Source organism: Zychaea mexicana (assembly GCF_025766255.1).
Source record: "Zychaea mexicana strain RSA 1403 chromosome Unknown BDB00scaffold_76, whole genome shotgun sequence".
Taxonomy (NCBI): domain Eukaryota; kingdom Fungi; phylum Mucoromycota; class Mucoromycetes; order Mucorales; family Lichtheimiaceae; genus Zychaea; species Zychaea mexicana.
In genome coordinates this window covers 54,291-78,586 of record NW_026516739.1, presented here as the reverse complement: position 1 = coordinate 78,586, position 24,296 = coordinate 54,291, and the positions used below count along the sequence as shown (strand labels likewise).

The following is a 24,296-nucleotide window of genomic DNA, read 5'->3' as shown; positions in this document are numbered from 1 at the left end:
GCCATTGTCCAGCTATTCTTCTTTGCTAAGAACATGCTGACAACCGTCTCTTATGGACTCGAAGATTATCCCTATGTCGGTCTGTATCCTTTACCTGCGGGTCCGTATACGTCACGAAGCAAGTTTGTTGACGAAATCGTGTTCTGGCTACAAAGCTTGCTTTTAGATGAAGAAGATTTCTTCGTGCCAACGTAGCTTCTGAACTCAAACCCTATTATCATCACTGTTACTTTCCCCCCCCCAACCCACCCACTCCACCCATTTACATACTATTTACTACCACTATAACTATTATTATAACTGCTATCACCTCCCTAGTGCCATTCTATCTTTTTTTCTTTCCTCTTCCTCTCCACAGTTGTGTATATATCATCATCTCTCTTTGTGTTCCATCCCGCAAAAAAAAAAACCAACATTGTATCATAGTAAATCCTTTTCTTCTCCCCTGTTTTCCAGTAATAAAATTAAGAATTACTCAAGCTAGTCGTGATCAACTCACCCGCATGAAAATCATGCTGAGGGGCTCAATCAATATTAATCTGATTTTAATCAACAATGTGAGGAATATCCAAAGGATTCACACCCTTGTCAATTTCTGATCCCTTTGGCATTTTGCCAATACGGAGCTAATACAAATATACAGCATTAATTATTTGCACGGCCAATGCATACATGCCAAGGTCGCATACGAAAAAGAATAGGTTGACAACTGTAACTTACCAGTTCAGCGCAGTGACTGACGATAGGATCCTTCATATAGGAGCAGATAGCAAGCACTTCATCATTTTCTAAAGATGGAAAAAAAAAATTAAAGTGATTGGTATGTAGTCCCACCTTCGCTAGGGTCATGAAGAAAAAAAAAACAAGGTTACTCATACTTACTGACATAATAGCCAACAAAAGAGTAATTTTCCACATCGGTTGTGTTTCCTTGAACAATTACTCTGTCGAATTGTTTAGCAAAACCAGAATAGCGTAAGGTAGTGCCAAAATGTACCTATCCGATTACAAAAGCCATCAAGATCAGACAAGTAGAAAGCGGAGAAAGAGAAAGAAACTAGCATATGTTATAGTGGTTTTTGTATAGAGTACCGTCCAAAAGTAAGGAACATGAGTAAACTTGTGCTCTTGTTTCTTTGCAATGTTCAAAGCTACCGTTCTACCAGTATTTTCGGCATAGCCCCAATGCTCAATACGCAATTGCTCACCCGTATGCTGGTACGGGAAAGTGGCAATATCACCTGTATATATATATACTTTTGGGTCAGAACAAGACTGGGGCAACTTGCTGCGCATGCATAATGAATGGTCTACTTGCCTGTTGCATACACATTGTCTGTCCCCACAACCTTGAAGCAGCGATCGACGAGCACACCCTTATCATCAGCCAAGGGCACCGTTTTACCTGACGACGATGAGTTCTTCTCGTTGCTCTTTTGAAGGTAATCCGTCTGCGGCTGCACACCCACAGCCATCACCACAACGTCTACAGGTACTGGATCTTTTCCTTCCAGATTGACAAAGCCCACTGCGTGCTCGTCTTCTTTCTTGGGATTGAGTTCTTGAACATTGGCCTCGTTCACAAAACGAACACCCTTGGATTCGTGGAGCTTCATGAGAGCCTCACCAATGTGTTCACCAAGCACGGCTGTGAATGGATATTTTGTGGTGCTGATGACTGTAACTTGGGCGGCATCTTGTTGAGTTACTGCTGAGGCTAGTTCCATGCCAATGAAGGATGATCCGATGATACCAAGTCGAGGTTTGCGACCTACTTTTTCGCTTACTTCCTTGATAGCTAATTTTCAAAAGGAGGAGCATATCGTTAATGCTCCCATTACATAGCTATTCTTCCTCTTGTCTTTCAGTATAAACTGGAGACCCTGTAAAGATACCTTGTGCAACTTTCTGGTTTGTCTCGACTGTACGAATGGTAAACACATTCTGTAAATCAGCACCAGGAATGCCCAGCTTTTTCGGCTATTGCGTATTAGGGATGGACTTGTAAGCATCTCGCATTCATGTTGCAACTGCAATGTTCCACTACAGTACTATCTCTAAAGACATACCCAGCCACCTGTAGCAAGAATAAGATGGTCGTACTTCCATTGCTGACCATCTTGGAGCGTCACGCTGTGTTCCTCGAGGTCGACGCTTGTGGCATCCTGTATTTAACAATGACAAAAAGAAGCATATCATGAGCTCATTTGATATAAAAATAGAGAAAGGTCAACTTGGCTTATTCTATTGATACATACCGTTCCAAGTAGGAACTCAATGTTGATATCGTCCCAGAATTCCTTTGGACGAAGCGAAATGGAATCGGCACTCTCGATAGCATATTGCTTTGTGATTTTGATTCTAACAAGAGCAAACCGTTGTGAAGACCGCACTAATCATAGAGTGGGATGATGATTACAAAGAAGACGCTTTTGTATAATTACCTATCCACAGGGTAGTAATCTTCCCGAGAAACGATTTTGATACGACCTCGAAAGTTTTCTTCGCGCAGCTTCTGTGCAGCAGCAGCAGCACTTGCACCACCACCAATGATGACCACAGTCTCTTTGTTCTTGGGATCGTGCTTGGCACAGTGTGGGTGGCGACGAAAGTTCTTGAGTTGTTCTTCACTGACAGTAACATACACGTTGCCGTTTTCTACCGATACGTCGAAACGTTGCAAACTATCCAGTGCAGGCGCATCCTCTAAGTAGCAAACATTCAAATGTCAACAATCCCGCTATTTTGTATAAAGCATCCTAGCTTGTCATTATTTTACCAATATCGGCAGATTTAACGTTGAAACATGCACCGTGCCATGCACTAAAAATTTTACATGACAACATTTGATTTTTGAGCCTTGTGTATGTATTCCTACATCTTGAGGACTTTTTCCATAGTATGGAGTTGTTTTCCACTCACCACATGATGCGACCGTCAGATGCCAAGGTGCCTTTCATTAATGGTGCGCCTAATATAACACGTCAATGAGTGGGGTGTTCCTCTCTATAAAAGTGATCTATAGAAACATACCATAATGTGTGCATTTGCCAGATGTTGCATAATACTTTCCACCAAGACGGGTGAGCATAAAGCTGGTCTCGTCATCAACCTTGACTTCTTTTCTGTTGGTTTTTTTAGAAAACAAGGTTTAGTTTCGAGCACGATTGAATCCACGTATAAAAAAAAAACAAAGGGTACTCTAGTACCAATGACAGTGTCGTGTACCTTTCCATATCTTTAAGCTCATCTTCTCGTGCGGCCAAGACACGATTATTAACACGGGCTCGTTTATTGGCACTGTCGTTTTCACTCATCACGTCAAAAGAGAGTATCAGCACCAAAAAGAGGATGTTTGGTGGTGGAGGAAAAGAAGAGTTTAGACCAGACGGAAACTTTTCTTGTATCAATAATTTTCAACAGATGTCATTATGAACTAAAGTGATGGTATCATTTCGTAATTGTTTGGACGCGGATGATATCAAAACACCTCTTCCCCAACCCCCCCCGCGCCCTCCGAGAAACGGTGTGTTTGTTTTACTGTATGACGGCAGCACAAGCGCACCCACAACAACAAACAACGTGGTGGTGCAAGGTGGGCGGTCTGTAGTATGTAGTTTTCTTGTGAGACCTGGATGGCTATACTTGGTGGTCTCATGTTACGCCATGGCAGCAAGTGCATGACGACACACACGTTGCGTCTACTAGACAACGTAAATGTGATCGCTGCTGTGTCTGCCGCACATACAGAACATGGCGGAGCCCCAGGAGTACATCCAAGAGAAGCCCGCGCACGCAGAACCTACAATGAGTGGAAACTCGGTGCCCCTCCCCCTTTCTCCTGACAACCCTTTGTCAGGTTTCTTTTTTATTTGGTAGGGACTCTTGCAAAAATGGCAAGGAGTCATTATTAATTGGCTGGGTCTCCTCCCACCCCCCTCCCCGCACCATGAGATATTAATAGATACATCAAGTCTTTTTTTTTTCTTTGCGCAAGAAGATCTAGAGCACTCATTTTTCAAGGTTTCTTGTTTTCTTGATTGACAAAAGATTGCATTTTACGAATACACAAGCAAAGAAGGAAGGAGGAAAACTACAAGAGAAGTTGTTGTTGTTGTTGATGTGTGTGTGTGTGTGTGTGGTTGTTTGAAAAAAGATAAAAGAGGAGAATGGTCAGCAAGCAAAATGCTTAGCATCTGTTTAAATGGAGAAGAGAAAGGGTTTGTGTTTTGGTATAAGGAAGTTAAGATGTAAAGGTGGTGGTGGTGGTGGTGGGCGAAGCGTCCCGCGTCACGCTTGAGCTTGTTCTTTTTTAGTTGGTGTCCTTGATCTTGAAGCCTTCGGAGTGGAAGGTGCAGTCCTCATCCTTGGACTTGTTGCTGGTGACAGTCAAACTAAGAGCATAACAAGAGTGGATCAGGATACAGTGTAGTAGTAATAAGTAGTAGTAGTAGTAGTAGTAGTAGTTGACTTACGTGTAGTAGTAGGTAGCACTCTCATCAATATCCTCCTTCTTTGCGGGCTTAAAGTGATCCTTAAGAGTGAACGAGTCAGTGAAACGCTCTTTACCCTCCCAGGCGTTCTCGACAAAGACGGCCTTGTTCTTTTCGGTCGACTTGTACAAGTCGATGCTCTTGAGGACAGCAGTCTGCGAAGCCTTGTCGCGGTTGGCCGTGACGGTGATGTGGTCGCCTACGTTGTAAGTCTTGCCCTTGGCGGGAGTGGTGACCTTCAAGCCGAAGCAGCCGCGGAAGTAGTCGGGGTGGTAGAACTGAACGTCGTCAAGCGATTCGGTGTAGTAGCTGATACCGTTCGGGTGTTGGTGGACACCCGAGGTGACCTTGAAATTGTGCGAAGTCTCGATACAGTCGGGACCGTGCTTGCCACCGTCCATCAAGTTGGTGATCCAGGCACTATTGTCGTGCGTCGTCGTTGTCGTCGTTGTCGTCGTTTCGTTGTTGTTATTATTATTATTAATTTTGTTGGGATGATGAATGAGTAAAATTGTTCAAAGAGGGAGCATGAGCGGGATTAGGAGGAGGGGGAAGGGGGACCCAGGACCCACTCAACAGCATGTATTCTTTATATGGCAACTAGGCTATATGCGTTATTTAGGATACGTACCGGTAGTAGTAAAGACCGGCGGTGACATTGGCAGGAATGTCATCGGTGATGGTGGCACGCTGGTTCAAGGTAAAGTTACCCTGCCAGACGTTCTGGATGTACTTGGCTTGACCGTCGCTGTCAACAGAGTAAAGCTGTCAAGATAATCATAAATTTTAGTCACCTGGGGCAATTTGTTTTGTGTGCGCGTGTGTGCCTGTTGGGGATACAGCCGGCAAAAGGGCTACTTACATCAAGACCGCTGACCGTCTTTTGCTTGTCATTGGGCTCACGAGCTAGATAGCATCATTGTCAATACGTCTTTTATATACTATAAAGCATCTGATACTATTCAGACAACAGAGGGCTAACAACTTACTGGCAGTGATCTTGGTGACGCTGCCAGCAACAGCGATGGTGTTCTCGTTGGGCTCGACAATTTCCAAACCTATACAAGATCAAATAGCAAGAATTAGGGTCACCGGTTGGCAGCAGAGATGAAAGCAAGACAAGTCTTACCATCACACCATTCAGCAATGGCATCAGCGTAAGCATCAGCGCTGGCCATGCCGGCAAAGGCAGAGACCAACAAGGCAGAGGCTGCGGCGACAGAGAATTTCATTGTTGTTGTTGTTATTTAGAAACGCGGTAGACTACGAGAGAGCAGACGTTGAAAAGGAAGGACAGGTAGAGCAAAGAGAGAAAGAAAGAAAAGAAAGAAAGAAAGAGGTGGAAAGGAGAAAAGTAAAAGAAAAGAAGCGAAAAAATAAATTTAGATCCTTTCTCTCTCTCTCTCTCTCTCTCTCTCTCTCTCTCGATACTGCTGCTGCTGCTGCCAAGTGCTATATTATCTGTTGCTGGCTAGCTGCTCTTTGCCAATGTCACACAAGCTAGCAGACGACGGGAGCACGTCGTTAATGAACCCGCACCAATTGAGCATAGTCCAGAATTTTCATTATATTTTTTTTTTATTTGGTCGCATTTCTTTTTTTCTCTCTTAGTCTGTCACCTCGAAGGAAGGCGATTCATACACGCAGTCGCGTCCGTCTTGTTCCACTTGGATGCTATTAATAAGTGGTCAGACAGACAGTCAGTCAGTCAGTCAGTCAGTGGCATGTATGAGACTATCGTCCTTCGGAGCTCTCCTCCTTTCTTTCTTTCGACCCTACCCACTCAAAAAGCGCTTCCCCCCCCTTAATTTTCCAGGTTTAAAAAAAGATTCAGGAACCGCCCTTTCAAAAAAACCAAGCCATAAACGGACTCAAACCTCGTAACCTACCGGAACGTGAATTTGTCAGGCATCGTGCCCTCAATCTGATTCAAGTCTTGTTGGAGCACTACCACCTTGCTAAGCGTATCGTCCTTGTCTATCCCCGTCTCCATCGCTTTGTCGGCGCCGGCCTCATCACTTGTTTCTCGCGCCACGTTGATGTGTCGCAACTTTGCATCATGTGCCTTGTTGCCTGTCGTGCCAAATGTCCACACCCCCACCCGCAGTAAGAGGAATCGTAGTTAGTAACCATAGTAGAAAAAGTTAAAAAGCACGATCGCTGAAGTGACACGAAGGGGAGAGCGCTATTCACAGTGTCCGTTACCTAGAATGAGATAGATTGTTTGTTGTTCACTGCGACTAAACGACGCTCCTTCTTTTGGGTATAATACATCGATACCTGTGGCAGTGGAATAATAGCAGCAGCAAGTGAGTTAGTGGCACTGCCTTATTATGCAGCCCCGTAAAACCCGAGCCTACTCTCTTTCTCGCTTCTGACCACAGCGATTCCGACATGAGACAAAGGTCATTTCCACTCAATATGTGCAGACATACCTGTGCAATCGTTTGCTGCTGTAGTTGGGGCACCGGTGGCGGTATACGCAAAGCACAAAGTCGTCAGTGCTGTGGCGGCAATCCAGGCGGGTTTCATGATTAAAAAAATAAACGTATACTTGAGGGTGGGGGGTTTTTTTTATATCTAGGTACTATGGAAATAATAGATTGGGTTGGATATATATTTTACGATGGCATAAACATAGGTTGTGGAATAAAGAAAAAGAAGTGAGAGCAAGAAAAAAAAAAAAAAGAGAAGAGCAGGAAAAGGCGAGTCGACAGCAGTTGCAGCGGAAAAGAAAAGCAGGATTTGCATGCACCCGGTGTGAAAGCGAAGAAAAGGTGCCTGGCTTTTTTGTCGTACAAAACAATGTGGAGTGGGTTATCCCACTTAATAGTGCTATATAATTATTGCGAGCCTCTTTATCTGTAGCACAGTCTCTTCTGCATGAAGCTCGAGGGGACGTCGATCCCACCCGCTACGACAAAGAACACGGTTGACGAGACCAATAACTATGTTTGCTTTGTTACCCGTGAACATTGTTATAATGAGCCTTTTTTTTTCGATTTCTATCATACCTTTTCAAAAGTTACTCTACGTACCGCCACCATCCTAGGGATCAACCACAACTCTAAACTGCGTGCGTTCTTCTCGTCATTTTAAATATACATAGAAAGGGGAAGGGGAGTGGAAAGGAGGAGTGCCTCAATAAAATCAAAAGATATGAACACCATCGGTACGCACTACGTACCACAGACAGTGAGCAGGTAATTTTGACAGCTAGTAATAGTAGATATCCTCTTGTCTAGATGTGAGATGTATTTTCATTACATATTATACTGTTTTTGGAAATCACTCGCTTCGTGTGATTGTTCGGTGACATAAATAATAGAGACATTGATTCCCTGGAAATAGATACAAACACAAAGAAAAAGAGTAATGATAGATACAAGTGCTAACTGGACGCAACTTTCAGCTTTTTACACAGTTGAGATGGAGAAAGGCGTCCCCGCACCCCTCTCAAGATATTTGAAACACCCGGCATCGAGTATGAAGAAGCCCCGATTATAGATGAAAGAAAGGGCTTAAGCGATGCTTGAAACCACCTTTAGATAGAATATGCATGTAATCGGACAAAGACACGAAATTGGTTTATCACAAAATAAAGTGCCATGTATGTACGTTACAGTAAACAGTACATCGATAGCTCTACAGCTGGATATGCAGTGACAATCGTATAATAAAAGACCCTTTTTCCAGGTGCTAGGGCCGCGGTTAAAGTTTTGTGCTGTTTTCTCTTGTATATCAAAATGAGAAAATTGTTCGAAGAATGAACTAGTAACGATGAAAATCACAGGATACAGAGGCTCTGCCAAGTGGAGAATTAGATCGCCAAGTCGGGCCAGAACCAAAGCAATAAAAACAAAGATAAAAAGATCGCCCCACCAAATGGCACATGGATCCACAAGCCCATGTTGTCACACAAGACCTAAAAACGAACCAAATCAAGGTAACTCTATTTTGAGGGGGGGAAGAAGAAAAGATTTATTGCTGTTGTTGGATGACACCTGCTTCCAAAGCTCGATTCAACGCGTTTGGAATACCAAATTCCTCTGCAGCAAGCTGATGCCCATCCCGTAACACGTTCAGCGCTCTAATCCGATCCGTCATTGCAAGATCCTCTTGTCCAAAAAGATGTATCCATGCGTCTTCCAGATGTTTGAAATATTCTTGGTACTCAACTTGCTCCGTGTCTGCGCGGTAACCATGACAGAACTCGTAAAAGTAGCTTGTTTGGTTTAATAGCCGTTGAATGGCCTGCCAGGATGGCAGTTGTAAGGATGCATCAATCAGTTCCTTTAGGTCTGGCCATAGGTCTGGTAATGATTGATACCCTGAAGGTTCCAGTCTAAGCAAAACAAACATTTGACTTGTTACACGCTCGGCTTTCGTTTGTGTTTTCTTTAACACACATTTGATAGCGTTACCTTTTTCGATATTTACGTAGGATTTGTAGCGTCATACTATCGAGACAGTCGACGTTTTGTTGTTCTCGCGAATCAGCTTCTCGCTGGCGCCGGATCTCTTGCTTGTCATTGTCCCGGAACACCATTTTCCTTTTTTGTTTCCGTATTTTTGAAAAATCCAAAACTAATAGGAGCAACAACACTGAAGGAAGGTGGGAATTGTTTGTAATTCTGGGGAATTCTTCACATTTACCTAAAACCAACCTCAAACGGATGTATATTGTCGAAATGGTCAAAGCTGGCCGACGGAACCCGCATCAGAGTATGCCGGGGCATAAGATTTTTTTAAAGTCCATCCAATTTGACGGCGGTCCAACAATATTTTTGTTTTTGTCCGGTTTTCGTCGTTTAAGCCAAGAGCCACTTTTTTTTTTCCCGAAAACCATGAAGTTGAAGCAACTCAAAGTTAGACCCAAGAAGCTTTTGGAATCAAGCCCATGCGTCGTCGAAATGGGTGCATTGTTTGAATGTTGGGCTACTTCTGGCATTGACGAGAAGCATTGTCAAGCTGTTGCTAAATCTCTACAAGAATGCATGGCAAAACCAGTAAAGTGTTTTTTTTTGTTCCTAAAATGTATAATGTACCACTGACTGACTCACTGCGTGTGTTTTTTGTAATTTTGTAAAACAGGGCCGTAAGACCAAGCAGCAAAACACCATCAACTACCATTTGGCGCGTCTCAGCAAACACCTGTAAAAATAAAAGAATTCTGCAATCAACAACAACAACAACAATAATGACGACGACGACGACGACCCTGTCAAACCTTTTTTTGTTTTTATCCAACCACCTCACCAAGAACAACAACCACAACAACATCTATTCGTTCGCCCTCTCCCCCTCTTTCTCTCAAGCTGTAATATAATATACACATCGTCCCAAAAGTTTAGAAATGCTCGTTATATAATCCATGATTCCATAAAAAAAACAGGTCATTGTGAGACAATATCAGCCGTTGCAGGTTGGATTGATGAAGTGCGCTTTAATATGTCAAGAAGGATCAAGGAACAAATGGGCCAGATAAGGATGATGTTTGAAAGAGGAGATGCTCACTTTTGGGATGGATTACGGAAAGATGAAATAAGGACTTGCTTCGCTCTGTGGCATCGCTGAACGGCTCGGGTTTGCTATCTTCCAACCGGAGATGTGGATCTGTTTAATGGTTATATACAAGTAGTATGAGTGCGCAAGAGGGAAGAATATTCAATGGTCATGTAACTGTGGTATCCAGTAAATTTTACTACATATATACGGTGACATGCACTTTACTGCTTTTTATACAGTGAACAAGCTGTCGCAAGTGAGCCCATTGGAAAGGGAATTCAAATCGAGTCATTGACGCTCTCTCACAGCGTCAATGCTACACTCAATATTGCTGATCTTCTAGAGTACAAAAGCTACCCGAGCTTCCATATCAAATGCTAGAGATGATTTACATGATTTCAAGCAGTATGTATTATATCGGTAAAAAGAGTGTGTTCCACATTCTAATGGATGATGATCTCAACCCAACAACACTTGTTTTTGTATAGAACGCCCCTCATTTGATCATCCTCAAACAATTTAAAGCTTTGTACGTGCTCACCACCCTAACAAATTAAGAGTACAATGAGCTGTGGGAACCTTTTTATATTTGGAAGAAGCAACAAACATTAATGTTACTACCACAATTGAATCTACAAACAATCCAAGTGCCGTCAGTCTCCCGGATGTACCCATGCTGACCCTTCACGGAGCCCTCATCCCCTAAGAAATGCGCTGTAGTTAACCGGATGCACTTGGAAGAAAGTCAAACCCAAAGCGTATAGCAGAGAGAGCATGTCTACTTTTAAGAATTGAACTAGGTAGAAAATCGGAAGGATCTGCAGTGTATGCAAAGTACATTGTGTAATCGATCTCAGCCAAGCAGAGCAGCTTCTGTGCCACATGACAGGGGACGCGAACCTCATCATCCTCGCTCTTTTTTTTTTTTTTCCTTTTATATTTCTCTTTTGCTTTCCTCACTCTATTCTTTTCTCTTTGTCATAACCTATCCTATTTACACAACAACAACAACAACACTGTCATGTCCGCCGCTCGTATACGACTTTTGACACTCGATGCATACAATACTCTTTTCAAACCGAAAGGCTCACTATCGTCTCAATATGTACAGCCTTTTTTTTTTAACAAAGGGGAGGAAAAGTAGGGAAAGAAAACTTACATGCTATCTGGAAAAGGCGCAGGAAGCCGTGAAACATGGTGTAAACGTATCGAAATCAGCTGTCAGTCAACATTTCGGCATAGCTTATAGGGATCAACTTGAACGAGCACCATTTTATGGTTTACATTTAGGCATGCATACTCGGCAATGGTGGGAAGAGGTTTGTGTTCAAAAGAAAAACAAAGGGAATTTGTCTTTTTGAATGGTAGTGGTTGCTAATGACAACAACTGTGCCTTTTTTACTCGATCGAATTACAAAATTGCTTGGCAACCCTTACCGTATGAATAATGTATATCCATAGCTTGTCTATGCAACATTTGTCGGCGCAGGCGCCAATAAGAAAGGTAAGGAGTTAGTAGTAGGATGCTATGGATTCAACAACAACAACAACAACAACAACAAACAAACAAACTCGCTACGTGCCAAATAGACCTTGATCCGGTATTCGACACACTTTTCAACTCATTGTACACGCGTTTCATGACGGCCGAAGGATACACAACATTCCCTGACGTACGGAGGACGTTGATGCAGTTACGGCAACGAGGGTTTCAGATGGGTGTCATTAGTAATTCAGACGAACGAGTGTGTAAGTCTGCCCCATCTTTTCTCGGTGTAGTATATGAGTCACTCACTACCTCATTATCCGAAATCATACAATTTTTTGCATACAGTGTCGGTGATCAAGAGTTTGGAATTGGATGATTATTTCGATTTTGTACTTCCAAGTTGTTTGGCCGGATATGAAAAACCCGAGGTACAAATTTTCGAAAAGGCTTGTGAAATCACGGGCGTACGTCCCGAGGAAGCATTACATGTTGGCGATGATATAGAAAAGTATGTTACTTTCCCCCCCTTTTTCTTTTGGGCAATGATAGATGTAATCAGGTATTACCCTTTTACTGATTAACAATGTGTATCAATGCAGGGATTATTACGGTACTGGTTTGCATAGAAGGATACCGATACGCTCTTTTTGGATAGAGAGAGAGAAAGAGAGGAGGGGAAGAACAAAAGAGAAAAGGGCTGACTGCTAGCTTACTTTTTTTATTTTCAATGCTTGTAGGTGCTCGCCATGCAGGTTGGCATGCTACTCTATTGAAGCGATGTATGTTGCTATATACTTCTGGGACTGGGGAAAACGTCAAGGAGCGATCAGTACAACAATGGAGAAAGTCTAGCTAACCAAAAAGAACGTGTTGGTTATAGGTAAACTATCGTATCAAGATTCAGCACCGGACCTGGTGCCAGCAGAAATGTCCCCTGCCCAGATCCCACAAACGATCATGTCGCTGCAAGAACTCTGTCCAATATTACAGGGAATGCGTGACAAAGAACTGCCAACACCGCGTGATGACGGTGTGGTTGCCGCCTCATCTTGAGGATCGTGTAGTCTTTCCAAAAGATGCACATCCTGTTTTGGCTGTTTTCAATCAGATAGCTTGTATAATAAACTACTTTCTCTGTTGTACAGCATACAGTAGTAGAAAGCTGATGTTTTGCTTATGAAACACATATTTTGCACTTTTTGCACTCTGAAAAGCGGTATAGTTTGTTGTTAATGGGGAAAAAGTGTGTATAGACACATGAGCTATAGCTAGAGCAAGATACAGCTAATTTAAAAGTATATCCATGAATACAGTATGTGCCACACATGGACGATGTGCGCATAACCCCGGTATACAATGACGATGTTTTGCTTTTAATCATTCTTACTTTATATTAATTACTTGCTACCCATAGCTACAATGGAGGAGGTAGGATAGCACTACATACTGATGAATACGAGTCCTAACGTGCTACCTCTAGTATCGCTAACTAAAGCGTAACGAAGTTTACCCACCTTTTCCTTTAGACTTGGATTTTTCTTTATTCTCTAGATTGCAGGTGATATATTAAGGGAGGAGTGGTACCTTTTTGTGAATGATAATTCGCATATTTACAAAATAGGGATACTGATGTTTGATAACAAGGGGATGTACAAGAAGTAATTTACTGGTCACGAGCCTGTGTCGCCTTCGCACCTTTATGATATCTTGAGCACCCCGCACCCCTCACGCTTCGCTCCATGTCAATTCCTACGGAGCTTCGGCTCGGCGGCTCGTTATATCTTTTCAAGGGCAAATATTTTTCGGTGTGCATGATTGAGGTGATGTAACTGCTACGAATAGAATTCTTTTTTTTTGTTTTCGCATATTGGAAGCACAATTTACTGTAGCATTGTCTGAAAGCATCCGTTGCTTTCCACTGAACACATTGTAGATGATAAGCTTAAGGATAGAAAGAGGCATACGAAGTTATATGAGATTTATCCGCCATAGAAGTGTATGATGCTTCGAAGCTATGTGCAATTTCATGGCGACTGTGAGGGATATGTATAGAAGAAAACTGACAATGCCTTGGTACTTAGATCCATGACAAATAATATGCACCGGCTGTGATAGAGCTGTTGATCATTACTTTGATCTATGCAAGTGTTCCCTGTAATACAGCATATTTTCGATAAAAAAAAAACCAATGCAGTTTGATCAATAAGGTTCAATCAAGTCATGACATCGTACTCAAAGTCGATACAAAGGTCTGAAAGAACTTTACACTTCTTGCAAGAAATTGCTGGTGTTCTCGACGCTGAGAGAGACATCGCATATCTCAGCAGAGCAACGTGGTGGGGTACGATCAACAGTCCTAACATCAAGTACCACTGTGAGTATTTATGACCAATACATACAGAGCAATAAGATGTTTCTTTCATGTAGACAGTCTATATACAAAGAACGAGAGAATTCTATGTACTATAACACTTTTGCGCTCGCAAGTCCTTCAGAACAGTCATCTAATGAGAAAACGGTTCCTGCTTTATCGCCCAGGTTGTCGCTCTCTTAGACATCGTAATGTTTATTGAGAAAAGGTGTGCTAAAGTGGCCGATGCAGTCTTTGATGATCAGCCGTAAAATGTTACGTATAGCACTAATATGTTTGATTCCAAGTAAATCATATCGGCAGTAGCTTTGGTGATACAGAGTGGCTCACTGACACAGTGATCAAGGCGTCACTAACTGCCCCGAACAACACGAATGGCGTGTTAATAAGAAATCAACAATAGGACAAAGGGTGGAAACGAGCTACGTACCATGTGCATACACGCAATGACAAAAGAATTGTCTCCTACTGCTTCACGATACTCTCTCTTTTTAGATTGATCGGAATCGCTGCTTCTGGCAGACCAAAAAAGGGAGAATGTTATCAATTCGCCTCGTTCGCCATCGTCTCATACGTATCTGCTTGGCATAACTTGATTACCACTCAAGTGACTCATTGTACAGGTTTATAAAACACATGTGATCAAAAAGCACTGCACCACTTCTCATCAGTAACAAAATCGAAAAAGAACAAGATTCATGTTATTGACAAACAAATGTTTGGCTTTCATTAGATGCCATTTAATTGTTTATTTGAGAGCAAAGCAATGAATCATGCGTTGTTTTGAATGTGCGAAAGGAAAGAAGTATTTGTTTGTGTGTGTGTGTGTGTGTGCGGGAGAGAAGAAAGGTGAAAGTGGGAAGAGGGGATTTAGAAACCACCACGAAGACGAAGCACCAAGTGGAGGGTGGATTCCTTCTGGATATTGTAGTCGGAAAGGGTGCGACCGTCCTCCAGCTGCTTACCAGCAAAGATCAAGCGCTGCTGGTCCGGGGGGATACCTTCCTTATCCTGGATTTTGGTCTTGACGTTGTCGATGGTGTCGGACGACTCAACCTCCAAAGTGATGGTCTTGCCAGTCAAGGTCTTGACAAAGATCTGCATACCACCACGAAGACGAAGCACCAAGTGTAAGGTAGACTCCTTTTGGATGTTGTAATCGGAAAGGGTGCGGCCGTCCTCTAACTGCTTACCGGCAAAGATAAGACGCTGCTGGTCCGGAGGGATGCCTTCCTTATCCTGAATCTTGGTCTTGACGTTGTCGATGGTGTCGGACGACTCGACCTCCAAGGTGATGGTCTTGCCAGTGAGGGTCTTGACAAAGATCTGCATACCACCACGAAGACGAAGCACCAAGTGCAAGGTAGATTCCTTTTGGATATTGTAATCGGAGAGGGTGCGGCCATCTTCAAGCTGCTTGCCGGCGAAAATCAAGCGCTGCTGGTCTGGGGGAATACCTTCCTTGTCTTGAATCTTGGTCTTGACGTTGTCGATGGTGTCGGACGACTCGACCTCCAAAGTGATGGTCTTGCCAGTGAGGGTTTTGACAAAGATCTGCATACCACCACGAAGACGAAGCACCAAGTGGAGGGTAGACTCCTTTTGAATGTTGTAGTCAGAAAGGGTGCGGCCGTCCTCCAACTGCTTACCGGCAAAGATAAGACGCTGCTGGTCCGGAGGGATGCCTTCCTTATCCTGAATCTTGGTCTTGACGTTATCGATGGTGTCGGACGACTCGACCTCCAAAGTAATGGTCTTGCCAGTGAGGGTTTTGACAAAGATCTGCATACCACCACGAAGACGAAGCACCAAGTGGAGGGTGGACTCCTTTTGGATGTTGTAGTCAGAAAGGGTGCGGCCGTCCTCTAACTGCTTACCGGCAAAGATAAGACGCTGCTGGTCTGGGGGAATGCCTTCCTTGTCTTGGATCTTGGTCTTGACATTCTCAATCGAGTCGGATGACTCGACTTCCAAGGTGATGGTCTTGCCAGTCAAGGTCTTGACAAAGATTTGCATACCACCACGGAGACGGAGCACCAAATGAAGGGTGGATTCCTTTTGAATGTTGTAATCAGACAAGGTGCGGCCATCTTCAAGCTGCTTGCCGGCAAAGATAAGGCGCTGCTGTTCTGGGGGGATGCCTTCTTTGTCCTGGATCTTGGTCTTGACGTTGTCAATAGTGTCAGAGGACTCGACCTCCAAGGTGATGGTCTTGCCAGTGAGGGTCTTTACAAAGATTTGCATGGTGGTGTGGTATTGCTTGAAGGAAAAAAAAAAGTGAGGAAGAAGAAAGAAAAAAAGAAACGAAACGAAACGGACGGAAAATTTCCCGTGTCTCTTTATATACCTTTTAACGTCACACGCACTACAACTAACACATACGGCATTTAATCACTCACTCACTCACACACTCACACACACACGCCGCAGCACGAGTCTTATCCGCAGTTCAATTGGTTCTCAGGCCTACTCCTTATGGCGGCACCCCCCTCCTTCGCTTCCTTTTCCATCCGATAGCCCACTGTCACCACCGGCCCCTTCTTCTTCTTCTTCTTTCCGCACATACTACTTTGATACGTCCTCGCTCTGTCTCTCCCTTCGTTCACTCTTCAATGCTTTCCTGCAAAAGTGGTTGGGGGTTATCGACGGTCTTTTAACAGCAGGCTGGCTGCATGTATTTCTTTGTTATGGGCTTTGTATGACTCAGCAATCCGATGCTTCCTAAAATGGCGGTTGGCGGTGTTTCACTGGTCGAGTACTTTCCAGCAAAATCTCGTTTGAGTTGTGTGTGTGTGATATCATCATCACCATCATCATTCCAATCGGACGATGATATCACTTGCAGCCGCAGAGCGCGAGGAAAACCAACCCCTGCCGGCTTTCACACATCCTTCCATGGTGATCCTATTATTCGCTCAAGCCACTTTTTTTTGATTTCTATGACGATCTCGTTTTTACTTTTTGCCGAGTGGAGGAATAACCATTGCTTGTTCATTCGTACTTGAACCATTGTCTTCCAACGCTCCTGATAGTACATAGTCTCTCAGTCATCAAGAGCCGCAATGTTACTTGTTAGCAAAGTGCGGTGGAATAGTAAGTGGCACCACGCTTAACCAGCTTGTTATTATTACGCCATGCAGTCCCCTAATATAGGCATGGCTGTACTACTTGAACGGGAACGCCATCACCTCTTGGCAGCGAGGGATCGATCTACTCTCTTTTGTCGGGCTGATCAAAATATGTAGCTTTCGAGGATGAACTGATAAATTGTTCCGTAACATCGAGCAGAGGGAAGGCCACCCACCACAGCTCTTTCGTTGAAATACAACCTGCCAATAAGCGATGTTATATACGCAATAACAGTAGTAAAGGGCAAGTATAGAAGAGACATTGTTTCCTTTCGTCTGCTGTACTGACAGTGGCTCTATGTAGAATGATACGTGGCGCTGCATTCCTACTATACATGCAAAGAATATCAATAAGCTCACATAACGACACGCAGTAACTATGACAACAGTACAGCTACTATACTATTTCACGACAGATTTATAGTGATAGTTACGCATCCCAGCCAACCGCATTAGCAACCATGGCTACCAAGTGTAATTCACTGATAAAAATCAAAGTATTTGCTCGCATCGTATTTGAAAGCTGCTGTTCTCATGGAAAAAGGATAATTCAGATCGGAGAACATGTCGCAGCACACACGGCTGGCTGGGTTTAATAAAGCCGCAACATTTCACTGAAGAAAGCGCTCTTCTTATTCTTTGTATTCGTGGAGGGCCTCGCAAATAAATATCACAATGAAGAATGGTACGTGTTTTACACAGATCCTTGCCATCAATCCTACTTTTTTCCTTTCTCTCCTTTTCTTAAATCTAGGGTGTTCCGAGCTTGGTTCTTTTTAAAGTTTCTTCTCTTCTCCACACACACGATCGTACGCATACACAAGTGTATAGACAACCGAACAAAAGGAGAGAACAAGGTGCCAAAGTTATTTTTTGCGCCTTTTCGTCTCCTAACAAAAAAAAAAATCCCACCGTGTTGTTCGAGAGAATACACCCAAAGGTTACTGTAAGGGATACAAAAAGAAAAGAAACCAAGAATGCTCGAGCCCGATCTACTTTTTTCCCTGTTGTTGTTGTTGTTGTTTTCCCCCTAATCTATTTGATTCAAATCTTGAAAGAACACACACACGCAATGAATGTCTTGAGACTTAACCCGTTTATTGGTCTTTTTTTAGAATCTGTCGACACACTTGCTGTAAAGCTCGGTGATCTCACTACATCAAAACGTAAAAAACAAAGCATTTTTTTTTATTTTATTTCTCGTGGTTTTGATCTCTTGATTAACGTACTGCTTTTCCTATATTTCTTGTGGTGTCATAAACAACAGCTACAGATTCCGAACAGCCTGAGAGTAAGCATGTGGTTAATGGACCGTGTTGTTTTAGAGAGATGTGTTTGAGAGAGCATTCTGATTAACTTAGAACCTGGCGGTTTCCGTTGTTTTATAGATCAGAAATCTGCCTCTCCGGTTCAAACTACTAAGCCTGCCTCTCCGGCTCAAACTACTACTACTACTACGAACGACAAGCCCGCTGATGGATCAACTGAGCAATCCAAAGAGCAATCCAAAGGTAATAAAAATAGGATCTACATGGTAGTTTCTATGGATCTTCGTGTGTAACTAAGAAATAATCATATTAGATGAAGAATCGAATTTGATCAAGAGCACACACACGGTCCAGGTCAAGTTAGCAGATCAGCAGGCCGACCCCAACTCGCCACTTTATTCCGTCAAATCGTTTGAGGAGTTAGGACTGTATGTTTAAACAAGGAGGGGGGATGTGAATGGGCACGAAAGAGGGGGCGGGGATGTTTAGAGAGTCGTGGTTCCGCCAACGTCGCGTTTTCCGAGTATTAACATGAGATATACACTCAATTGTGTAGGAGCCCAGAGTTGCTCAAAGGCCTCTATGCCATGAAATTCTCTAAACCATCCAAGATTCAGGAACGCGCTCTACCATTGCTCATTGCTAACCCGTGAGTATTTAAACGAGAAGAGGGCGAAAAAGGGGATTAGGCAGCGACGACATATCGGGAAAAGCGTATAATAGATGGCTAATGTATTTGAGTAGACCGCGAAATATGATCGGCCAGTCGCAGAGTGGAACGGGCAAAACGGCAGCTTTTGTACTGACGATGCTTACGCGAGTCAACGAAGCGATCAACCAACCCCAAGCGATCTGTCTCGCACCTTCACGTGAATTAGCGCGCCAAATCCTCGACGTTGTGCAGGAAATGTCAAAGTTCACCAAACTCACGAGCGTGCTTGCGGTCAAGGACTCACTTCCCAAGGGCCGTCCCGTGCACCAGCAGATTGTGGTTGGCACGCCGGGCACTGTGCAAGAAGTGATCCGACGACGTCTTTTGCTGACGAACCAGGTCAAGATCTTTGTATTGGACGAAGCTGACAACATGTTGGATCAAGCTGGCTTGGGCGACCAAAGTATCCGTATCAAGGGAGCCATCCAGAACAGGGATTTCCAGGTCGTGCTGTTCTCTGCCACCTTCCCCGACCATGTCCGCAGATTTGCCACCCGCTTTGCACCATCGGCCAACGAGATTTCACTCAAGCGTGAAGAGTTGTCTGTGGACTTGATTAAGCAGTTTTACATGGATTGCGATAACCAGGAGCACAAGTACGATGTGCTGTGCAACTTGTACGACATCTTGACGGTGAGTCAAAGCATCATCTTTTGTGCCAAGCGTGACACGGCCGACGAGATTGCGAAGCGCATGTCAGGCATGGGCCATGCTGTGGTGGCTCTGCACGGCAAAATGACGCCAGAAGAACGTGACAGGGTGATGGACGATTTCCGACGGGGCGAGTTCAAGGTGCTCATTACGACCAACGTGTTGGCTCGTGGCATTGATATCTTACAAGTGACGTTGGTCATCAACTATGACCTGCCCCTGGATCAGCGTGGCCAGCCGGACTATGAAGCATACCTTCACAGAATCGGTCGCACGGGTCGATTCGGCCGCACGGGCGTCAGCGTCAACTTTGTACATGATAAGAAAAGCTGGGAGCTGATGCATCAGATCGAGACGCATTTCCAGCGAGAAATCACCAGAATACCGACAGAGGATTGGGAAGAAGTCGAAAAGCGATTCAAGAGTGTTCTATAATTGCAATATATAATTTGTACCGCCTTTTATTTCCCCTCCCCCTCTCCCTTTCCAATTACACTTACACATAACATACAGTTTCTCCCTCCCTCCTTATCTCCGAGAGAAATCCTCTGCTTTCATTATCAACATCTCGTCAGGCACTAAAAAAGAATAGGACATGCACATTTGCCATACACACCGTATGTAACAACAACAAACACGCATCTTATATCTTGCAAACGCATAGCATATGATGACGAACACTTTTTCTCTTTGTGTTCATCCGCGCAACAGATATCCCCAGATCTGTGGCTGACAACAAGGATCATTAGCATGTTAGTTAGGATGATAATTGCTTAATTTTACTGATAAATGCATTTAATGGCCTCAGAGAATGTGTCGGGGATGTTCGTGTAATACTAAAGCAAAGAGAGCGAAAAAAAAAGGGGGGGAGGTGAAGGGTGAGCGTCGAAAAATAAAAAAAAAACGCTGTGCGACTTTAAAATAAACAGTTGCTGTATAAAATGTCTAAACCTTCTTTTCTCTTTTGTGTAAAGTAACAAAACTACCAATACACCATGACAAAAGCCCCTACTCAAGCTGCTGTGCAAGTAGGCAAGTGTATATCGCATAAAACATAAGGGGTGGGGGGCGGTGTGTTTGCTTGAGTGTGTGGGCTGAAGCAGTGAGTAGTAGTAGTCGTAGCAGCAGCAGTAGTAGTAGTACTTGGTTTCAGTCTGGTCTTTTCTATATATAAAAAAATACACTCCTTGTATTAGATTATAACTAATGCAACCACAACAACAACTTTTTTTCAATCTTGTAAAGCACTACGTATCCGACCGTTAAACGATCGAGATCGAGCACAGCCTCGATTTGCAAGTTTATCTGAGAATGATGTACTCAATGTTCAAGATAAGAATGTCCATGTCGTCTCTCAGGGCAAGCTGTTTCACTTTGACCACGTCTTCCGACCCTCTTGTGCGCAGTCCGACATTTTCTTAAACGTCGGTGACAAGCTTGTTCGTCACTTTGTCGACGGTATGTTGTGTAAAGGGGGCAGGGTGCTGCTGTTCTTTGGATTTGGCGGTAGTAGTAGTAGTAGTAGTAGTAGTAGTAGTAGTCACCATGAAAATATGTTCTTACCCATCTGTGTGTTTAGGCTACAACGTTACAATACTCGCCTATGTATGGAACTCTCTTCTCTCTCTTTCTCTTTCTCTTAGTGAGGCAAACAAACAAAGATATGCTGACAACTTTTCGTTTACTTTGCGTAGGGACAAACATCGTCAGGTACCAAACAAAAGTTTAGATCATGCTTACTCGGTCTAATAGCGAAACCTGAAGTAATATTAAATGTATTCCGGATGTCTAGGCAAGACGTACACGATGGGTACAGCGCAGTACAATGGCGGAGTAGAGCACGATGGTATTGTTCCACGAGCGGTGGATTTACTTTTTGATCTGCTTGCTACCGCTGGAGGGGGAGGAGCTACCGGCAGCAGCATTGGTGGGACCTCACCGTCCGCACGATCCTCACCAGCACCATCCGTCAATTACAGCAAAAGCCGTATGCGCGCTCCACGCTCTGCAACACCCCCTACAACACCGCCGGCATCAGCCGCAGGAGCGACGCAACACCGCTATAGCGTCAAAGTGTCCTTTGTTGAAATCTATAATGAAGAACTCATCGACCTGCTGAATCCAGCACCGCCTACGGAACGGCCGCCAATAACCATCCGCGAAGACGTCAAGGGCCAGATCTATTGGACTGGCGTCAAGGAAATGCCTGTGCAAAATGCAGACGATATTATGATGTACCTGCAGCAAGGCACATTGAACCGTGCCACAGGCGCAACTGATATGAATGAAAAGTCGTCGCGTTCCCATGCGATCCTGTCCATCACGCTCAAACAGGAACGATGGACGCCTCGCAAACAAAGAGCACAGCAGCTGGGGCAAGAAGATGCGGGCGATTGGATCATTACCACGTCCAAGTTCCACTTTGTCGATTTGGCCGGTAGTGAAAGAGTAGGTTTATCATTGATTGCTGTTACTATACTCACCAGTTGATCAACACTTTATTTTTTTCATTCATCTAGTAAAGAAAAAAAAAGGGAGAAGAAATTACTAATATAATTTCATTCTTCAATTAAAAATGCGTTCCAGTTAAAACGAACAGCAGCAGAAGGCGACCGACGTAAAGAAGGCATCAACATCAACGCTGGTCTCTTGGCACTTGGCAACGTGATCTCAGTATTAGGCGATCCTGCTAAGCGACATGCACATATCCCTTATCGTGATTCCAAACTGACGCGCCTGCTGCAGGACTCACTAGGTGGTAATGCAACCACTTTAATGATTGCCTGCGTCAGCCCAGCAGAATACAATTTGCCCGAGACTATCAACACGTTACAATATGCAAGTCGTGCACGCAACATTAAGAACAAACTTGAAAAGAACGAAGTGGAGGAATGGATGACGACCGACAACGTTGATATGCTACGCAATATGATATCCACTTTAAAAGCAGAGCTTCGAAAAGGAGGAGGAGGAGGAGGAGGAGGAGCAGGAGCATCTCCACAAACAGCTCCAACAGGTACAATAACACCTCTTGATGCTGGATCACCTGTCCTTTCAGGCGCGGATTTTGATCAGCTGTATCAAGAGCAGCGCAACGTGATTGCTGACCTGCAGCGTCAAGTAGAAGAGCTGGATCATGAAGCCTCTGTCACGCGCGAACGTAACAGAGTAGTAGAAGATGAGCTGAAACGCGTCAAGACGTACAATTTCCAACATTATGCCGAACCCATTGCGGAAGAGTACGAAAAGACAATGTCAAAACTTGAGTCTCAGCTTGCCATGGCCCGTGCTGCACTCAACCACTCGGACTTTATGTTTGAAGAGCATCAGGCCAAGATTGAACAGTACGGAATCGTGATGGAGGATCAGGAAAAGCAGATCGAGATGATGGAACGTCGTTTACAACAACAACAACAACAGCAGCAGCAGCAGCAGCATGCATCCAACCAGAACGACACTCATGATAATTCAGCATTGGTGGAAGAGCTACAGAGTACGATTGACAAATTTAAACAAGCGGAAGAAAGGACTGAAATGCATATCATGGACTTGTCGCGCAAACTGGATGCTGTAGAAGAGTCTAACGAGAAATTGCAAATCAAATTGGACGATACGCTACGCGACAGGGAAGATCTGCAACAGCAATACGAGGCCAAGTTGCTTAGCATGATGGTCGAACTAGACAAGCAAAAATCCGCGAGCACTTCTTCAGAAGACGATCGATCCACAACGACGACGTTGGCGGAAGAAAAGGAGGAGCGACGCGTATTACATCAACAAATTGCGCGTCTCCAAGAAAACGTGCTTGCATTGCAAGCACATTCCGAAGAACGTGAACTGGCATCACGCAAGCGCATTGAAAAGCTCCAAGAGCAGCTTGAGCAAGCGTTGGAAGAAAAGGAATCGATCATGCTCGCGCATGAAGAAGCACTGAAAGGCATCAAGAGCGAGTCCGAAGTCGAGTCCTTGGCGATCGTTCCCGACCTCAAGTCATTTTCCAACCACTATGTGCAATTACACGACGGCTATTCTGTCCAGCTAGAACGGTTAGACACAGCCTTGGACAGGACCCACGTGCTGCTATCCTCCAAAACCGAAATGATGATGGCGTCTCGCAAGAATGCCACGGTGATGCGACGCGTAGCAGATTTGGACAAACAACTGACGAGCCAAAAGGTCAAGATTGAGGACGAAATGATCAAGTTTGAGATCAACTTTGATGACTGTTTCCAAAACAAGGATGCTCAGGGTGTCATGGCTGTCTTGTCCAAGGCTGAGCATGACTTGCAGGGTTTATGCAGCAATACGGTCAAGCTGGAAGCCAAGCTGCAAAAGACGGAAATGGCGCTTCAAGGCAATACCCAGCAGATTAAAAATGAACGCGATATGGAGGAGCTGAGGCATAGGATGGATGCGATCAAGATCCATCCGGATGATCTGTTGGATGAAAAGAGGACGCTGCTGTTTGATCGTCCTCAAAGTACAAAGTCCATTTGCTAAACCAAGAACGCTGTTATACCCCCTTTCCCCTTCTTAGCGCATACACTCCATATCGATATTATTTGTTTATTCTTTCTCTCTCCGTCTCTCTTCCTTTTTGGCCTGCTTTATTACCATTTCCCCACTATCTACTTGATGTACATATTGTTTACTTTATAAACTACATATAAACTTAT

General features: G+C 44.0%; 9 protein-coding genes across 9 annotated transcripts; 4 read left to right on the top strand and 5 right to left on the bottom strand.

Annotated features, from left to right (window-relative positions):
- Positions 1-488: 488 nt before the first annotated feature.
- On the bottom strand, positions 489-3,488 carry BDB00DRAFT_839502 (monodehydroascorbate reductase). Its single transcript, XM_053124703.1, has 13 exons — positions 3,229-3,488; positions 3,034-3,125; positions 2,923-2,971; positions 2,780-2,823; positions 2,445-2,706; positions 2,259-2,361; positions 2,070-2,165; positions 1,896-1,980; positions 1,319-1,798; positions 1,093-1,241; positions 883-997; positions 721-788; positions 489-626 (listed from the first exon to the last, which is right to left on the bottom strand). The coding sequence occupies exons 1-13, from the start codon at positions 3,315-3,317 to the stop codon at positions 546-548; spliced, it is 1,713 nt and encodes a 570-aa protein (XP_052976341.1). The 5' UTR covers positions 3,318-3,488; the 3' UTR covers positions 489-545.
- Positions 3,489-3,913: 425 nt separating this feature from the next.
- Positions 3,914-5,886, bottom strand: BDB00DRAFT_839500 (uncharacterized protein). The gene is made up of 6 exons (XM_053124702.1): positions 5,623-5,886; positions 5,483-5,551; positions 5,356-5,399; positions 5,125-5,258; positions 4,476-4,913; positions 3,914-4,394 (listed from the first exon to the last, which is right to left on the bottom strand). The coding sequence occupies exons 1-6, from the start codon at positions 5,723-5,725 to the stop codon at positions 4,313-4,315; spliced, it is 870 nt and encodes a 289-aa protein (XP_052976340.1). The 5' UTR covers positions 5,726-5,886; the 3' UTR covers positions 3,914-4,312.
- Positions 5,887-6,028: 142 nt separating this feature from the next.
- BDB00DRAFT_839496 (uncharacterized protein) lies at positions 6,029-7,186 on the bottom strand. Its single transcript, XM_053124701.1, has 5 exons — positions 6,929-7,186; positions 6,699-6,773; positions 6,383-6,566; positions 6,273-6,296; positions 6,029-6,167 (listed from the first exon to the last, which is right to left on the bottom strand). Exons 1-5 carry the CDS (start codon positions 7,023-7,025, stop codon positions 6,101-6,103), a joined length of 447 nt encoding a protein of 148 aa, XP_052976339.1. The 5' UTR covers positions 7,026-7,186; the 3' UTR covers positions 6,029-6,100.
- Positions 7,187-8,474: 1,288 nt separating this feature from the next.
- On the bottom strand, positions 8,475-9,042 carry BDB00DRAFT_875657 (uncharacterized protein; the record flags this gene model as incomplete). Its single annotated transcript, XM_053127383.1, has 2 exons — positions 8,475-8,838; positions 8,918-9,042. The coding sequence occupies 2 exons, from the start codon at positions 9,040-9,042 to the stop codon at positions 8,475-8,477; spliced, it is 489 nt and encodes a 162-aa protein (XP_052976338.1).
- A 298-nt stretch (positions 9,043-9,340) lies between these two features.
- Positions 9,341-9,653, top strand: BDB00DRAFT_769353 (uncharacterized protein; the record flags this gene model as incomplete). The annotated part of the gene is made up of 2 exons (XM_053119809.1): positions 9,341-9,502; positions 9,588-9,653. 2 exons carry the CDS (start codon positions 9,341-9,343, stop codon positions 9,651-9,653), a joined length of 228 nt encoding a protein of 75 aa, XP_052976337.1.
- Positions 9,654-11,022: 1,369 nt separating this feature from the next.
- BDB00DRAFT_875655 (HAD-like domain-containing protein) lies at positions 11,023-12,543 on the top strand (the record flags this gene model as incomplete). The annotated part of the gene is made up of 8 exons (XM_053127382.1): positions 11,023-11,106; positions 11,177-11,320; positions 11,463-11,505; positions 11,592-11,750; positions 11,836-11,998; positions 12,090-12,106; positions 12,228-12,269; positions 12,371-12,543. 8 exons carry the CDS (start codon positions 11,023-11,025, stop codon positions 12,541-12,543), a joined length of 825 nt encoding a protein of 274 aa, XP_052976336.1.
- Positions 12,544-14,731: 2,188 nt separating this feature from the next.
- Positions 14,732-16,105, bottom strand: BDB00DRAFT_884277 (ubiquitin-related domain-containing protein; the record flags this gene model as incomplete). Its single annotated transcript, XM_053128315.1, has 1 exon — positions 14,732-16,105. One exon carries the CDS (start codon positions 16,103-16,105, stop codon positions 14,732-14,734), a length of 1,374 nt encoding a protein of 457 aa, XP_052976335.1.
- Positions 16,106-17,687: 1,582 nt separating this feature from the next.
- Positions 17,688-20,127, top strand: BDB00DRAFT_568002 (P-loop containing nucleoside triphosphate hydrolase protein). Its single transcript, XM_053117892.1, has 6 exons — positions 17,688-18,155; positions 18,257-18,280; positions 18,378-18,500; positions 18,571-18,685; positions 18,814-18,906; positions 19,002-20,127. Exons 1-6 carry the CDS (start codon positions 18,062-18,064, stop codon positions 20,053-20,055), a joined length of 1,503 nt encoding a protein of 500 aa, XP_052976334.1. The 5' UTR covers positions 17,688-18,061; the 3' UTR covers positions 20,056-20,127.
- A 381-nt stretch (positions 20,128-20,508) lies between these two features.
- Positions 20,509-24,284, top strand: BDB00DRAFT_839459 (P-loop containing nucleoside triphosphate hydrolase protein). Its single transcript, XM_053124700.1, has 6 exons — positions 20,509-20,652; positions 20,866-21,126; positions 21,200-21,225; positions 21,315-21,330; positions 21,413-22,068; positions 22,207-24,284. Exons 1-6 carry the CDS (start codon positions 20,616-20,618, stop codon positions 24,118-24,120), a joined length of 2,910 nt encoding a protein of 969 aa, XP_052976333.1. The 5' UTR covers positions 20,509-20,615; the 3' UTR covers positions 24,121-24,284.
- The last annotated feature ends 12 nt before the right edge of the window (positions 24,285-24,296 follow it).

Coding starts and splice junctions, on each gene's coding strand:
- BDB00DRAFT_839496 (XM_053124701.1), bottom strand. CDS start 7,025: ATGAAACCCGCCTGGATTGCCGCCACAGCACTGACGACTTTGTGCTTT. Junction 6,567..6,698: donor AACAATCTATCTCATTCTAG/GTAACGGACACT, acceptor TTGGCACGACAG/GCAACAAGGCACATGATGCA. Junction 6,297..6,382: donor CCTGACAAATTCACGTTCCG/GTAGGTTACGAG, acceptor TGGAAAATTAAG/GGGGGGGAAGCGCTTTTTGA.
- BDB00DRAFT_839502 (XM_053124703.1), bottom strand. CDS start 3,317: ATGAGTGAAAACGACAGTGCCAATAAACGAGCCCGTGTTAATAATCGT. Junction 2,707..2,779: donor CGTTAAATCTGCCGATATTG/GTAAAATAATGA, acceptor TTTGCTACTTAG/AGGATGCGCCTGCACTGGAT. Junction 1,981..2,069: donor TTCTTGCTACAGGTGGCTGG/GTATGTCTTTAG, acceptor AATACGCAATAG/CCGAAAAAGCTGGGCATTCC.
- BDB00DRAFT_839500 (XM_053124702.1), bottom strand. CDS start 5,725: ATGAAATTCTCTGTCGCCGCAGCCTCTGCCTTGTTGGTCTCTGCCTTT. Junction 5,552..5,622: donor CATTGCTGAATGGTGTGATG/GTAAGACTTGTC, acceptor GATCTTGTATAG/GTTTGGAAATTGTCGAGCCC. Junction 4,395..4,475: donor AGTGCTACCTACTACTACAC/GTAAGTCAACTA, acceptor TTATGCTCTTAG/TTTGACTGTCACCAGCAACA.
- BDB00DRAFT_839459 (XM_053124700.1), top strand. CDS start 20,616: ATGACAAAAGCCCCTACTCAAGCTGCTGTGCAAGTAG. Junction 21,127..21,199: donor GCTGTTCTTTGGATTTGGCG/GTAGTAGTAGTA, acceptor CTGTGTGTTTAG/GCTACAACGTTACAATACTC. Junction 22,069..22,206: donor ATTTGGCCGGTAGTGAAAGA/GTAGGTTTATCA, acceptor AATGCGTTCCAG/TTAAAACGAACAGCAGCAGA.
- BDB00DRAFT_568002 (XM_053117892.1), top strand. CDS start 18,062: ATGAATGTCTTGAGACTTAACCCGTTTATTGGTCTTTTTTTAGAATCT. Junction 18,281..18,377: donor AGATTCCGAACAGCCTGAGA/GTAAGCATGTGG, acceptor GTTGTTTTATAG/ATCAGAAATCTGCCTCTCCG. Junction 18,501..18,570: donor ATCCAAAGAGCAATCCAAAG/GTAATAAAAATA, acceptor TAATCATATTAG/ATGAAGAATCGAATTTGATC.